Raw genomic sequence first — 15,928 nt, forward strand, 5'->3', positions numbered from 1 at the left:
CAGCAGTGAGCAAATATTAAAATAGCAACAGTGATAAATGTGCGTATAAACAAGAGAGAGCAAAAGAGTGTGATATGGGAAGCAAAAGCTCAGAAATACAAAATTCTGCACATCTCCAGGTTGTCCTTCAACACATATTGGTAGAAAAGTCATGTTAATGGAGAGGTTTCAGAGTTCAGCTGCAGCGATGTCTGCAGTTTAGCAACACCACAGAAATGCAGCACTTCAAAAGACACCAGTTTCTGAACTCTTTTCTATACAAAAACAAAAGCACTCCACAAAATAAATCCATTCTGCTAACTACTCTTCAAGTTCTGATAAGGTCTGCACCGTTGCTTTTAATTTTGACATCTTTATACTGAGTAACATACTTCCGCAGAAGAACCATTTTTGGAACAAGGAGGTTAATCTGTCCAGGGAGCTGAAAAAGTGTGAGCAGCGTAGCTGAACATTCTGGCTCACCATCTCTGGGTGCCTGTCAAATGTCCCCTCCACCCTCTAAGATAGCTGTTTCACCTGTCAGCTCACATATAATATCAGATAAATACAGAACAAGACTCCTGACCTTGCAGAACATGTTCCTTGCATAAAGGAAGGCTCCAAAGTGAATATGCAGCCACAGGAACACTAACCAACTCTCAGAGGTGAATCAGTGCGGCTGTACATGCAAAATTGGGCTCTGTGTCAGGTCCAGAGGGAGCGGCAGGTAAGAGAAAAATCCCTTTGTCTTATCTCACATGCAGGTCCTCAGCGATGCTTAGACTGGGAGCCAGAAGAGCTTGCCACAGTTTCCATTTCTTCACTGCTAAAGGTAAAGGGACCCCTGACCATTAGGTCCAGTCGTGGCCGACTCTGGGGTTGCGGCGCTCATCTCGCTCTATAGGCCGAGGGAGCCGGCGTACAGCTTCCGGGTCATGTGGTCAGCATGACTAAGCCGCTTCTGGCGAACCAGAGCAGCGCACAGAAACACTGTTTACCTTCTCACCGGAGCAGTACCTATTTATCTACTTGCACTTTGACGTGCTTTCGAACTGCTAGGTTGGCAGGAGCAGGGACCGAGCAACGGGAGCTCACCCAGTCGTGGGGATTCGAACCGCCGACCTTCTGATCGGCAAGTCCTAGGCTCTGTGGTTTAACCCACAGCACCACCCGCGTCCCTTTCTTCACTGCTAGCTGGAGCAAAAAATGTCCTTGCCTGAATGAAGGTGGACAACACAACACTGGATGCCTATAACCAGGGCTTTCTTTTCTAGAAAAAGAGGTGCCCGGAACTTGCTGAACTTTTTTTTGTTGTTGAGCTTTTTCTGGGGCAGAACACCAGCCCAAAGTTCCACCCATTCACCCTACCGTCGCGGGGTGGGGGGCACTTGCGCCGCCGACCTCTGCACCACCACAATCGCCCTGCCACCCGCCGTCCCAAGCGCCATGCCGCCAAACACCTCTGTCGTGCAGCCCTGAGCGCCGTGCAGAGGGACAGCACCACAACACTACAGAGCTGCCGGAATGCAACAAAGAGATGCCAGAACCCAGTTCTGATGAGTTCTGGCTGAAAAAAAGCCCTGCCTATAACCACACACACACATTATATCCTTTCCCCAACATTTACAGAATGAGCAACATTTCCTAAAACACAAGTTCGCAATACCTTGATTTAAAGTGTAAAAAAAAAAAAAAGGAAAACAGAATTTAAAAGTATTCTTACCTGAGAGTGTAAAGCTGACTAATTTTCGGGAGTGCTGGCTTGCCGAACCACCTTCAGTGCCCTCTGCCCCCATCTGAAAAGAGGGGGAAATTATTGTGGTCGCTTCTGAATGTGAAAGTAGTATGTAAATTAGAGAAAGAATCTATAACAAGGGAACAGAATTATGACAGACCGCCCAGTGCTGTTTTTCTAGAAAAAGAGGTGCCGGAACTCACCACGAACACCTCCCTCGTTCTCTTAGAATGGCAATGGCACTCACCTGAGCCACTTTGAGAGAGTCTTTTACTCGGAAAGGCAGTATAAAAATACTGAGTTAAATTAAATAAAAATAGTTGTAAGCAACAAATTGCATATTCCTGACAGGGATATTTCTACGACAAATAGGCTTGTAGACAGATAAGCTCCCACAGCCTTCTTAAGTCTTTGTTTTTATCATGTGTGAGAGAGTGATGGAGAAGAGAGGCAGTTCACACAACATGGAAAAGCAAGCTCGTTCAGCCCGGACACTGAGGTCCAGCTCCGAGGGCCTTCCGGCCATTCCCTCCCTGCGAAAAGTGAGGTTACAGGGAAGCAGGCAGAGGGCCTTCTCGATAGTGGCACCCGCGCTGTGGAACACCCTCTCACCAGATGTCAAGCAAATAAACAACTATCTGACTTTTAGAAGACATCTGAAGACAGCCCTGTTTAGGGAAGTTTTTAATGTTTGATCTTTTATCGCCTTATTATTATTACTGTATTAATATTAATATTTTGTTGGGAGCCAACCAGAGTGGCTGGGGAAACCCAGCCAGATGGGCTGTGTATAAATAATAAATCATCATCATCATCAGGTGCGGCCTACTGGAATTGCATGAATGTGCTCCTTGCTGGCACTGAGCTAAGCCAAGGCCTGCCCTAGTGTGTTGTCTGAACCCAGGATTGTGGTTAAGCTGTCTCCTTAGAACCACAAGTTGCAGCCAAGGTTTGTTCTTGGGTAGTTTGGCTTACCATGGCATGTAGCCAAGGTGTGAGGTGGGGGGAGAGAGGAAGAGAGAAATATGATTGTAATTTGCTGTAGCCTACTCAACAAAGAACAAAGGACCTGTCTGCGGAACACACAAGCCAGTGACCATACTGAATATTTATGGGCAATAGTAGAGTTGGCATGCATTAAGTCAGAGAACAGGACCACAAGGGTAGCTCATTCAACATGCAGAATTAAAACAAAGTGATAAAATCCTGGACACACTGAAGTCTGTGCTACCAGCTTCAGGTGACGATGTCATAACTGAAATTAACTTCAGTGACAATGGCAGGATTTCACTCATCACATCTTCCCATTGACATCCTCACTAGATCAGATAACTTACTGGAAAATATCAGATGCCAAGCTAAATTAGCAAGTTTAATGTTAGCGTTAAAACAGATTGGCTCGGTGTCAAGCAATGAATAAAAGATACTCACCATCACAGCAGGGTTTTTCACAGTGATACATGGAGTTGTGGCTCGCAGGGCTCCGCTTATACCATGGTAGTATTTAAAGCAGATCTTTATTTCAGCTGGGGGGTAAATAATGGAAGGGTGGGGTAAGAGTATGCAGAACTCATGAAAGATTTGCATTACTGAATGGAAGCAGTCAGTCAATGGAACAGCTGCTTGGGAACACAGTGCTTGCAATGCAACAACTTGCAACCATTTGAGAAAGGTAATACCTGTTACTCTATTAAAAGATCCTCTTAAAGACTTGTGGCAATGAGCATACTGTTACGGAGACCCCTGGTATATTCCCTATTTATTTTTTTCTTTCTTTCTCGTAGGTGGTTGCAAGCACCCTTACCTGTAACCCTACTATTCACAGGAGCCAACTTCTATCTGAGGGGGCAGCCCCCACAAATTGATGGGTATTGCCCTTGAAATGGTGTGCATGCACGCACTGTGTCATGTGATCAATTGTGCAGGGTGGGGCTTAACTGCCCTCCCCCCAACATTCTATTCAAGTTGGCACCGCTCCTACTATTAGACATCCCAACCCCAGTATCCTCAACTGTACCAACTTTAATATATTACCCCTGTACTGATCAGGAAACAATATATCGTGATTTCGAAGTCCAGCAGGAGCCCAGGCATGAAGGGGGGAGAGATTGAGAAAGCACTGGGCCCAAGCCAAACAATCAGAAACCTTCCAAGGCTGAGACTTTCGAGCCTGCAGAGCCTGTGTCTCTCAGGCCCAGTCCCACTGAGGCGTCAGCCTCTTTCCTGAGCCACCTCACCAACATAGGCGCTATGCCTGGCGTAAGACAGGTAGTGGAATGCTCTGGGTCACAGAGATGCCCTTTAAGCCTTTGAGTTCCTCAGCAAGGGAGCATAGTTAATGCCCATGGGGCACAAAACTGAGATGGTTTCATGTTAGAACAAGTTGTCTGCCCCACTGGGCTCTGTCTGGGGTCCTGAATGACTTATCCACAGCTGTCTTCATTTGCAGGGCTCTTGATAGTCCAGACCGAATCCTGCCTGTACAATAAAAAATTCAGACTGGAGTTCTTCCTAGGCCAAATGATAATTTCCCCCCTTTAAATGTCTATGGATCTAGTGTTCAGAAGTGGAATTCTAGAATCTAAAGCAGGCTTCCTCACACTCGGCCCTCCAGATGTTTTTGAGACTACAATTCCCATCATCCCTGACCACTGGTCCTGCTAGCTAGGCATCATGGGAGTTGTAGGCCAAAAACATCTGGAGGGCCGAGTTTGAGGAAGCCTGATCTAGAGCATGGTTTTTTTTAAAACAACAACAACAACCAACCAAACCATATTTGGCAGATTGGGCTACTTTGTCCTGACTTCCACAACTGCTGAATGAAACACAAGGCCCGTTGCAGTTTCTGCAAGGATGCTATCAGCTCCAGTTCCAAGCTGTATTTGAGTTGAGTGGAACAGAGCTATTATTGAAAGGGGGGAGCAGAGATGTGCTGAGGAAGCAAGAGGAGCAACGTGGCTCACTGAAATGTACTCAGGCTACAAACAATCAACGTCCCACTCCAGAAATATAAAAACACACACAAAGGCAGCAGAGTACCCAAAAGGCTCAGAGCCAAGATAAGATGGCAATAAACAATACTGAGCTGCGCCCTAGAAAAATAACGAAAGCACATTCCTGCAAGACTAAACTTTCACTATCTATTTAGTTAGGTCTTACAATAAATTTTTATCAGATAGAAGCCAGAGCCTTTGCAGTTTTTATTGAGTCACAACTTTTAATCAAAACACAGGGACATAGAAACGATGAAGTATGTACTCTGGATTTATAGGCCTGATAAAGTCGGAGCCAGAACATTAATTCAAGATCCCAGCCCCAAACAAAACATGGTGTGTGTTTTTTCCCATTTTCAAAAGATAGAAGATGTTGTTTGTATATTTACTACAACCGTCTCCCAAGAATTAATTATATAAAAACCATAAACGACAGAGCTGCCATTGCGTTTCAACATCTGCTTCGTTGAAATGGCTGAAGCTTTGAATCTGACAACTTTAGGCTACAGCAGCAATGAATCATTTGGCTTCTAAAGTTAAAAAAAAAGTGAACCAAATGTACTCATATGTTTTATATGAGTACATTAAACAATGTGGGAAGTTTTAGGTCACTGTAAATCATGGCCAGTAGCTGTAAAACAAAGATGTAGCATGGCAGACCAGGTGAAAAACCATTAGAACTACCATAAACTACAGAGTTAATGTGGAAAACCTTCTAAAACAAATGATCACAAGACACTGGGTTGTATTCAGTGCTGTAGAAGCAGAAAATCAGAAGGAAAGGTCAAGTATGTGGCACAGGGGAACTCACGCAAGTTGCCCCAGCCCAATTTTTGGTGATTCTCCCTTTGCATTGATGTTTCCCACCTCAGCTCCCAGCCTTTTTCAAAGGACCCCCTAATACACAGGAGAGATTTTTTGTGAAGTCAGAGTAGCATCACGTTTCTCTGGTTAAAAACTCCAGTCTCATCCAACCACAGCAATTCTATGTACGGGCTTAGCTAGCTCCTCTGCTCTATATACTTGCCCCAGCATGCAGCAAATGTGGGCAAATGATGGTGCCCAGGCAAAAGTTCGTCACCACTGCCCTTGCTACTACAGCTGATGTGGCTGCAGAGGAGGAAATGTCTGGGCCATACAGCATGGTCCCAATGTCTTGTGCAGGTACAGCAGGTGCACGGCTGGCATACTTCAGATGATGGTGACATCACATAGGAGCATAGGGGCGGGAAGCTATGCTCAACGTTCCACGCATGCTGCCGCCACCATGGGCATCCTGCCTGCAGTAGCGTGGCAGGGGGGAAGGAGAACCAACTGAGGGAAGTTTGCCTGGGGCCTCCACAAAACCTGGAAATGGCCCTGTGTGCAGCTCCATGAATACACAATGGATAATAAACCCAGGTAACTTCACCATACTCTTAAGAGTCAATGGGACACATTAAAAAGCCCAAGCCACCAGTTTTAACTGATAATTTTTGTTAATCGCTTTGATGTATTTATTCCATTGGAGTTTATAACTGCTTTGACAGTAGGTTAGGATGTTTGCATTTATTTAAGGTTTCTACACCTCTCCATGTGCAAGTCCATGCACAATATTTAATGTGACAATCTGCAGCCACCCCTCGTATTTCCTTTTAATGAGGATCAGAGGAAAATGTACTTAAAGCTTCTGTGAAAATGGTTCCATTTCCAGCAGCGCTTCAATGATTGAGCAAACCAATTGGGGAAAGTAATCACGTAAATGGTCTCTGCATGAAACAATTAATGAACATTGATCACATAAGGAGCAAAAAGAGCTCCGGAGACACCAAATATCTTCGTTAATTGTTTTTTTAAAAAATGATATTCCAGAAATCTTCCATTTATTTTTGACGTGTTCTATATTTTATTATATACGTATAGCTAAAGCTATGGTTTCCCCAGTAGTGATGTATGGAAGTGAGAGCGGGACCATAAAGAAGGCTGATCGCTGGAGAATTGATGCTTTTGAATTGTGGTGCTGGAGGAGACTCTTGAGAGTCCCATGGACCGCAAGAAGATCAAACCTCTCCATTCTTAAGGAAATCAGCCCTGAGTGCTCACTGGAAGGACAGATCGTGAAGCTGAGGCTCCAATACTTTGGCCACCTCATGAGAAGAGAAGACTCCCTAGAAAAGATCCTGATGCTGGGAAAGATGGAGGGCACAAGGAGAAGGGGACGACAGAGGACGAGATGGTTGGACAGTGTTCTCGAAGCTACCAGCATGAGTCTGACCAAACTGCGGGAGGCAGTGGAAGACAGGAGTGCCTGGCATGCTCTGGTCCATGGGGTCACAAAGAGTTGGATACGACTAAACAACAATCTGAAAGAGCAATTTGCCACCGCTTGTGTATGATGGAATGTGGCAATCTCCTCAGTCTTCTCCTTCCCCATCCTCTCCCCACCCCGCTCTCCTCTGCTAAATTACCATAGCTAAAAAGAATGTGACATTTGATGCACCTTTTCACTCTCTGCTCAAACGGGAAGAGTGACACTTCCCAGCACTTCTTATGGCATTAGTGTTGGAAGTACAAAGTCAGTCGCCTTTTCAGCAGGTGACAGCCTGAGGGCGCCAGCTCATCAGAACATTGATCAGAACATTGTATTTGGCAGCTGCATCATTCTTTATTCCTTTAACCTCCCCTTCATGTCCTCTCCTGAGTAACTCCCTCTGTATGTGCAGCAGATTCACATGTTTGTATTCTGCCTGCCTTTGGATTCTAGGTTGCAGAGAACCCCTCCCTTCCCAAACACACTTAAATATTTTCAGGATTACGATAATGGTAATAATATTCTTATTATACGGGACCCGGGTGGCGCTGTGGGTTAAAGCCTCAGCGCCTAGGGCTTGCCGATCGAAAGGTCGGCGGTTCGAATCCCCGCAGCGGGGTGCGCTCCCGCTGCTCGGTCCCAGCGCCTGCCAACCTAGCAGTTCGAAAGCACCCCCGGGTGCAAGTAGATAAATAGGGACCGCTTACTAGCGGGAAGGTAAACGGTGTTCCGTGTGCGGCTCTGGCTCGCCAGAACAGCGATGTCACGCTGGCCACGTGACCTGGAAGTGTCTCCGGACAGCGCTGGCCCCCGGCCTCTTAAGTGAGATGGGCGCACAACCCTAGAGTCTGTCAAGACTAGCCCGTACGGGCAGGGGTACCTTTACCTTTACCTTATTCTTATTATAAATTTTCAAGAAGCTAGGAGGGAGTTTTGATGGGGGGGTTATCTTGCAACGCTTCTTCTTGCATGCCCTGGCTTATCAAAGAAACGTCACCGCCCCCCCTTTTGTAGCAGGGGGAAAATACCAAACTGTTTCCTTTCTAAGCTTGCATCAATTTTCTGTAATTTGGGGCAGACTATAGCTGAGCGGCAAGGGACGCGGGTGGCGCTGTGGGTTAAACCAGAGAGCCTAGGACTTGCCGATCAGAAGGTCAGCAGTTCGAATCCCCACGACAGGGTGAGCTCCCATTGCTCGGTCCCTGCTCCTGCCAACCTAGCAGTTCCAAAGCACGTCAGTGCAAGTAGATAAATAGGTACCGCTCTGGCGGGAAGGTAAACGCCGTTTCCGTGCGCTGCTCTGGTTCACCAGAAGCGCCTTAGTCATGCTGGCCACATGACCCGGAAGCTGTAGGCCGGCTCCCTTGGCCAATAAAGCGAAATGAGCGCCGCAACCCCAGAGTCGGTCACGACTGGGCCTAATGGTCAGGGGTCCCTTTACCTTTTATAGCTGTGCGGCAGAGTTTTCAGCTTCACAAATAAACTTCACAAACAATCGCAAAGCATCTCCAGGTATGGCTGGGAAGGAATCCTGCTTAAAATCCTGATAAGCGGCTGCCAGAGAATGTAAACAAATACTGAACCACATGGACCTCAGTATAAGGCAGCATCCCATGTTCCCATGAGTGGGGCATTGGATGTAAGTTATTTGTGACAGGATAAGGATGAAAAGAGTAGGCCGAGGAACTGAATTTTGCAGAGATTTCAACAAGGGTGCCCTTGCGGGGCAAGACCTTAAATACACTATTTTGCTTTTAGTAAACAGGCTGTGAATTAAGCCTAGTGACTCCCTGTCTGTGGAATGCTCTCCCCAGGGAAGTTCACCTGCCACCTTCATTATACACCTTTAGGAAGCGAGTGGCACTGTGGCCTAAACCACTGAGCCTCTTGGGCTTGCCAATCAGAACGTCGGCAGTTCAAATCCCTGCGACGGGGTGAGATCCTGTTGCTCTGTCCCAGCTCCTGCCAAGCTAGCAGTTCAAATGCACCCCAGTGAAAGTAGATAAATAGGTTTTGCTGTGGCAGGAAGGTAAATGGTGTTTCATTGCACTCTGGTTTCCGTCAGGGTTCTCTCGGCCTGAAAAGTGAGATGAGTGCCGCAACCCCATAGTTGCCTTTGACTGGACTTAACCATCCAGGTGTCCTTTACCACCACCTTCTTCTTCTTCTTCTTCTTCTTCTTCTTCTTCTTCTTCTTCTTCTTCTTCTTCTTCTTCTTCCCCCCAGGCCGAAACGTTCCTTTTTAACCAGGCCTTTGGTTGATATGATTAACCTCCTATGCCCTTTTAAAATGGGGGGGGGGATTTGGGGGGGAGGGGGGTTATTGGGTTGTTGCTTTTATTTTGATTATATATTTTATATTTTGATTTTGTTCTGTGAACCACCCTGGGACCTCTGGGTATAGGGCGGTATATAAATTCAATTAATAATAATAATAATAAGGCAAGAGTTAGTGTCACTCTAGCAGCCAGACAGGTAGGAGCTCTCACTCTGGCCCAGGTGAGCCGCTATCTCTTGCTGCTTTTGCCACTCTTAGTACCAGCTCAGGTTTGCCACCTATGCCTTAAAGGCTTCAGTAAGTAGCTACTATTCACATTCCTAACAAGTGCATGTAAAAACATATTTGGGAGAGCAGAGCCTGTGAAAATTCCACTTTAAGCCAACCTCATCTTCATTGTTCATCCTCAACCTTTCCCTTCAGTATTCTGAATGAAAGGAGGAAGAAACAATCAGAATATAATTTTGCCTTATCTGATAAGGGTGCAGATCCTTGTTTTTAAGTCTGGACCAGATTGCCTTTTTTTTTTTTCCCTTCCTGCCAGAGAAATCCATGATTCTACATCATGAGGGAATTTTGAGTGATGGATACTTTTAAATCAGCTAAAACCCCACCACCCAAAAGAAGGGGGGGGGGGAGCAACATTCATTACTTGAAAACAAATTAGTTTCTGAAGTTTCCGAAATCTTTGGTGTGATACAAAATTTGGTTTTTCTATATATTACTGCCTGTCTCAGAGCTTGTCTCTGCCATCATCTACATACTTTCAGGTAAATTGTTTTATTTGTGCCCCAAATGATCAAAAACAGAACTGAAGAACACAGTTTTCCATGTGGGAGGAAAAATTAATTACAACAGTCAGCTGCTTTGTATAAACTAGGTGGATGACTAAGTTTGATTTAGCCATTTGCATTTCAACTTTGGCTTTCGTCTCTCTAGCTTTTCAAGTCCAAGATATATATCTTCCGCTAACACCCCTTATGAGGTTCAGAAGTGCCTAAGCTCATCTAACACTTTTATGTTTCTTCCCAAATTGCAGAGATTTCAACTTGATGATCATGTGAGATTTGAGCTGATGGTTGTATGAAAAAGAGGACAGACCAAAATGAGTCACTGAATCACAATTGTGCAGCTCCATTTCCTGTACTATTTTAGAAAGACCAGCACTTAATCCTGGGCCGCACTGAGCCAGAGGACTGCACTACTTTATTTCTTAAATTTAGCTTTTTATATATATAAAAGTTATTTGGTCTGGTTATTCCCTTTATTCACTTGCTCAGTTTTAACATGTGCTGTGACACAAGTTACATAAAAAGATGAGCAACAGAAGAAATTATCAACACATTTTCCTAACAGCTGAAATTGCTCGTGTAATTTATGTTCCAATCTCAGCCCTTCTCTTTACAAACCAGCATATATTCCTGACACACTGTTTATTCTCAGTTTATGTTGCACAATCCACCTAAAATGTTACACTGGCTGCAGAATGAGCACATTTTATTCTGCCAACAGGGAACTGGTAACTCATTTATTGCTGATTTTGAACGAGTTCTTGCTATGGCTGCCATCTCTCTCCCAATAGGATTCCAAGAGAGTGTTCCCACCCCTCCTTTTCTGTAACAAAACACTACATGGTATGCCAAAGCTGGCAAAGCATTTCTGAAAAACGTCGCCTCAAGAAGGCAAGTTATTCATATGCACGTTCTCTATCACCCGTGTAACTTACGTTCCATGAAATAGGGGCCAGGTTCAATTCGCCATACAATTTGTCCTTTCTGTGTTCCGGTCACACCACGATTCTTGGAGTCCCAGAAGTTTGCTGGTGAATTCTCATCTGGAAGATGAAAGAAAAAGCATGTCATAACCCAACCAGCTATCAGGGAAGGCTAGCAAGCAGTTTATTTTTAAGAGCGTACCTTTGTACAAGGATGCTTGTCTAATGAAAATTCCCCCAAAGGATTTTTTTTAAATTATTTCTGTGCCTGTGTTTTTTTACGCATGTATTCTGCATGCATTATGCAGAAAATCGTAAGATAAAAGTTTCCACGTTTAAAAAGATTGATCACAGAAATGATGCTTCTTCCTTATAAAACAAAATAAGAAAAGCTGACAACTAATATGTGGCAACTGAACTAAGGTTACCAGACAGCTTTTCCCAGGGACAGTCCCCGGATTTACAAATCAGTCCCCATACAAAATAAATTGAAGTTGAAAAGTGTCCTCAGATTCATTGAAAAAAATCTGGCAACAACGGCAGCAAGAATATTATTGGCACAAAAATGGAAACAAGAAGAATTACTGACGAAAGAAGAGCGGCAAATGAAATTAACGGACTAGGCAGAATTAGATAAGATGACAGGAAGGATTCAAAACCTGCGGGACCAGAGATTCTTGGAGGACTGGAGTAAATATTTGAATTATTTGAAAAGCAATTGTAATAAACAGATTGCAAAAAGTTTTGTAAGGAGGACTATGTGAAATATTGCAGAGAGAGTTATTAGTTAAGGACAACTAAAAGTAATAGAGAAATTAAGAAATGTAGACTAAGTGATAAAGACTGAAAAATCTTCAGATGCGGTTGATGGAAGTCTAAAACACTGTATAAGATAAGAAAATATGTTAAAGGATTGTTGGAAATGATATGTTAATTATTAAAAAATTAATATATATGAAATGTTATATATGATATGTTAAAAAATTAATATATATGAAATGTTATATATGATATGTTAAAAAATTAATATATATGAAAGAAAAAATCTGGCGACTGAACCATTCTTTCACATTCAATCATATTAAGTCTTTGTGCAGATGCTAAGTTGTCCAGACAAATGATCCTTGGGGAAAATGTCTTTTCTACAGCTCCCCCCCCCCCGGAGGCCAAAAGCTGAGAGGTGGGAAGAGAAGGGCAAGCAAGTAAATGATCAGGAAGTCAAAATACCTCTCCATATGGCTAAGGGGGTAAAGTGATTCCCCCTCCACAGGAAGTCCACATCTTGGTGGGATTCTTCTGTGCATTCTGTGAGCCAAGAGAGCTTCAATTCAGGAAAGGCTCCTCCAATCAGTGGAGTTGCATCCTTTGTGGGCGACCGGGGTGTGTACATGCGCCCCAGGCAGGACCAGGGGCTGGGCACAGATGGTAAATAAAACCCACAGAACCAGCCAAATTTACCACTGCACACACACACACCCCATTGCTGCCGTTTAGCAAGGGGGCTAGAGGCACAATGGCCAGACCCCTGGTGGCAAGCAAGATGGGGGTCACTGAGAGGGGATGCCTGGCTTGCACCTCCTCAGAATCATGTACCTGGGGCTACACACACACACCTGGCTCTCCCCACACTACACTCCTGCCTCCAATACTCAGAAATCAGCAGCATAAGCGGTGCACACATTTTTAAGAAGACGTAAAATTAGGAGAAACCTGTAAGCAAAATGCAGAGGTGAAAACATCAGACCAGAGAGGCATGAACTCAGTCCGCCAGGTAAAACCAACCAACAGTAGAAACTGTTATAAGAATTCTAAGGCGTCATAAATAAAATGTACATACACAAGTGAATAAATAAAACCTCTCCCAGTAGACTGGCTGAATTCTTATCACTTGTTAAATTCTGTAAATAAATTAACTTCTCGCCAACCCCTTACAAAAAAACAAAAACCAGGTCTGGCAAGTATCTACTAAAGGTAGAGCAGACCTGTCAAAAGAGCATCTTCTGTGTATGAATAGGGATAGGTCTGACAATGGACCCAAGGTATTTACCATACCTAAAGAATGGCCCAGACTAGCCAGGAAAAGGCAAGCAAGAAAGCATTACCAGGTATCTTGACGGACAGGAGACAAGTCATACTCTTGAATTTCTATTGTAGACCACCTCTTTTCTGTTACATTTGATTTGGGGTGATCTTTGGCTAAGGGGCTGGAAAATTTCTGAAGTCTTTAAAAGTTGTTACACACCTTTGTTCTGTTTCCGCCTCACCTCCTTGCAAAGGGGGGGGGGGGGGCAGAGACTGTTGCAACAGAAAGGGGGGGAAAGAGATCTGCCGTGCTTTCTTCAATTGATTCCTGCCTGCACTTACTCCTCTCTGACTGATCGTGAACTTGGGGGTAACTGGGTCTCTTGATGGGGAGCTGGGCTGTAAAAGCTAACCCCTCTCACCTGCAACCCATTTTCTCTTGGATAACCGTTTGTGGGCTTCAAATTGTAATGCCAAACTTAAATTTAGGCTGTGTGCTACGAAGACCCCTAACCGGACCAGTTTGCTTCCTGTACGCAAATCACTGGATCTGGCTGCAAATCTGGTGCAGGAATTCTGCACACAGATGCATCACCCCCTGACACCTGCGATATCACCTTTCCGTGAAGCGGGAAGAAGCCCTTCTTCGAGTACAAACAGATTTCTGTCGCCTCGTGTCATCAGAGGCTGCAAACTTCAGCTGAGACCGTTCTCTCCATTTTCTTCTGAGCAGCTGAAATTGTAAACTGGGATCTGAACTCGAAGCTTGCGTCAGCTATATATACACATAAAACACTTAAAGGGTCAAACACTGCCAAAGGTTAGTAGTTTAGCAAGCAGTGTTCTTGCCTTAGAGTCACAAAACCAAACGTTCTGGCAGGAACCTTCAGATGCATTCCATTTATTAGCAAATAACTCATGATGGGAACAGCCACAAAGGCCAGAGAAGGGCAAGTTACCAGCATGACGTGTCCTGCTGCACCCAAGGAGGAAGCGATATTCATGAGTTCTTCATATCATACTCATTTTGCTACTGCCATCTGGGAAAGGTTTCCTAAAAGCAATTCCCATTTCAAGAGTCATTTAGAGGTAAGGATAAAGCAGCAACAAATCCATAATATTCTAATTATAATGATCAGGGAGGGTGAGAGAATACTCAAACCTGCTACCTAAAACTCAACCAAACAATCTAATCTGGTTGTTGTTGTTGTTGTTTAGTCGTTTAGTCATGTCCGACTCTTCGTGACCCCATGGACCAGAGCACGCCAGGCACTCCTGTCTTCCACCGCCTCCCGCAGTTTGGTCAGGCTCATGTTTGTAGCTTCAAGAACACCATCCAACCATCTCATCCTCTGTCGTCCCCTTCTCCTTGTGCCCTCCATCTTTTCCAACATCAGGGTCTTTTCCAGGGAGTCTTCTCTTCTCATGAGGTGGCCAAAGTATTGGAGCCTCAACTTCACTGTCCTTCCAGTGAGCACTCAGGTCTGATTTCCTTAAGAATGGATGCGTTTGATCTTCTTGCAGTCCATGGGACTCTCAAGAGTCTCCTCCAGCACCTTAATTCAAAAGCATCAATTCTTCAGCGATCAGCCTTCTTGATGGTCCAGCTCTCACAATCTGGAAAGCCTGCTTATTTTAAGTGTTGATATTTGGCTCACCATATGCACACTGTTGTCAAGGCAATTTTGCACCATTCAGTTAGTGCACAGGGCAGATCAAACAATTCCTTCTTTGCTAGGTGGTCTGTGGCCTGTCACTTAACCATTCCTGTGATGGAACAGAGTTGTTAATGCATGAAGGCAAATGTGGTATCATGGAAGTCCAATACCACTGTCTTACTCCCTAGGCATTGCCACTCAGGACACTAAAAAAAACCTGCTTTGAGCTTTTCTCAGCTGTTTGCACAGATGGAGAAGGATATTAACATGGGCCAGAAAACAGATTTTCATTCCCTAGTAAGCCATTTTAAATCTAAATGTACAATTCTAGCCAGAGTTAAGTTTTGCACTTAAACTACAAGTACCGTTTTTGCGGCAAGGGCAAAGAACACTTATATGCTGGACACAGCGAATTTGAAAAAAAATGTACAACTGCTGATGCCAAAACAGCTTGTTGCCTGAGGCAAAGGTCAGAATGGGACCCACACACCACACTATGTGTGCAGAGGCTTACCAATCTTAGTTCAACACTAGTGATGGGAAAGCACATGGGAGCAACAGGCTTACAGAGCACAGGGCTGGCACAGCCTCGCCCTCCCAACATCTCACTGCTATTCTGCATCCTTCGGCACCCTCTTGCCTCACTCTGCCTAATGATAGGACCAGTTTTGGGTTGGGTACATGCAGATTTTTTTTTGTGAGGGTGCCTCCGGACAGTCAGCTTTTTGTGGGAGGCATTCAACCACATACTTGAACTTTTGGACTGCACATTTAAAGCTCTCCGTCATCCTAGCACATGGGTAGGCAAACTAAGGCCTAGGGCCCGGATCCAGACCAATCGCCTTCTAAATCTGGCCCACAGATGGTCCAGGAATCAGCGTGTTTTTACATGAGTAGAATGTGTCCTTTTATTTAAAATGCTTCTCTGGGTAATTTGTGAGCCATAGGAATTCATTCATTCCCCCCCCCCCAAATATAGTCCGACCCCCCACAAGGTCTGAGGGACGGTGGACTGGCCCCCTGCTGAAAAAGTTTGCTGACCCCTGTCCTAACACAACAATTCCATGGAGGGTGGGGATACGGAGTTATTGCAGTTTGGAAAGTGAAGGGGAAAGTGTAAGGGCTAACTAACAACAAGATGTGCAAACACCATCAAGCAAACCAGGATGACTACCAGATGAATAACCGCCCCATAAACAAATCTGATTGAATCCTCAACGAACAATGGACACCCCATAAGCTTTGTGCAAGCAAATCAG

General features: G+C 44.7%; 1 protein-coding gene across 5 annotated transcripts in view; it reads right to left on the reverse strand.

Annotated features, from left to right (window-relative positions):
• The window catches only part of HECW2 (HECT, C2 and WW domain containing E3 ubiquitin protein ligase 2), a 188,776-nt gene that overhangs the window by 84,934 nt on the left and 87,914 nt on the right, over nucleotides 1-15,928 (reverse strand). For 3 of the 5 annotated variants that reach the window (XM_028750866.2, XM_077917435.1, XM_028750889.2), the window contains 3 exons: nucleotides 11,002-11,109; nucleotides 3,146-3,240; nucleotides 1,703-1,775 (listed from right to left, as the gene is read on the reverse strand). In XM_028750866.2, coding sequence (XP_028606699.2) covers nucleotides 1,703-1,775; nucleotides 3,146-3,240; nucleotides 11,002-11,109 — 276 coding nt within the window. Of the gene's footprint in view, nucleotides 1-1,702; nucleotides 1,776-3,145; nucleotides 3,241-11,001; nucleotides 11,110-13,970; nucleotides 14,174-15,928 lie in introns of those variants that run through there. The other 2 variants (XM_077917437.1, XM_028750881.2) reach the window with 2 other exon arrangements.

Source organism: Podarcis muralis, chromosome 1 (assembly GCF_964188315.1).
Source record: "Podarcis muralis chromosome 1, rPodMur119.hap1.1, whole genome shotgun sequence".
Classification (NCBI taxonomy): Eukaryota; Metazoa; Chordata; class Lepidosauria; order Squamata; family Lacertidae; genus Podarcis; species Podarcis muralis.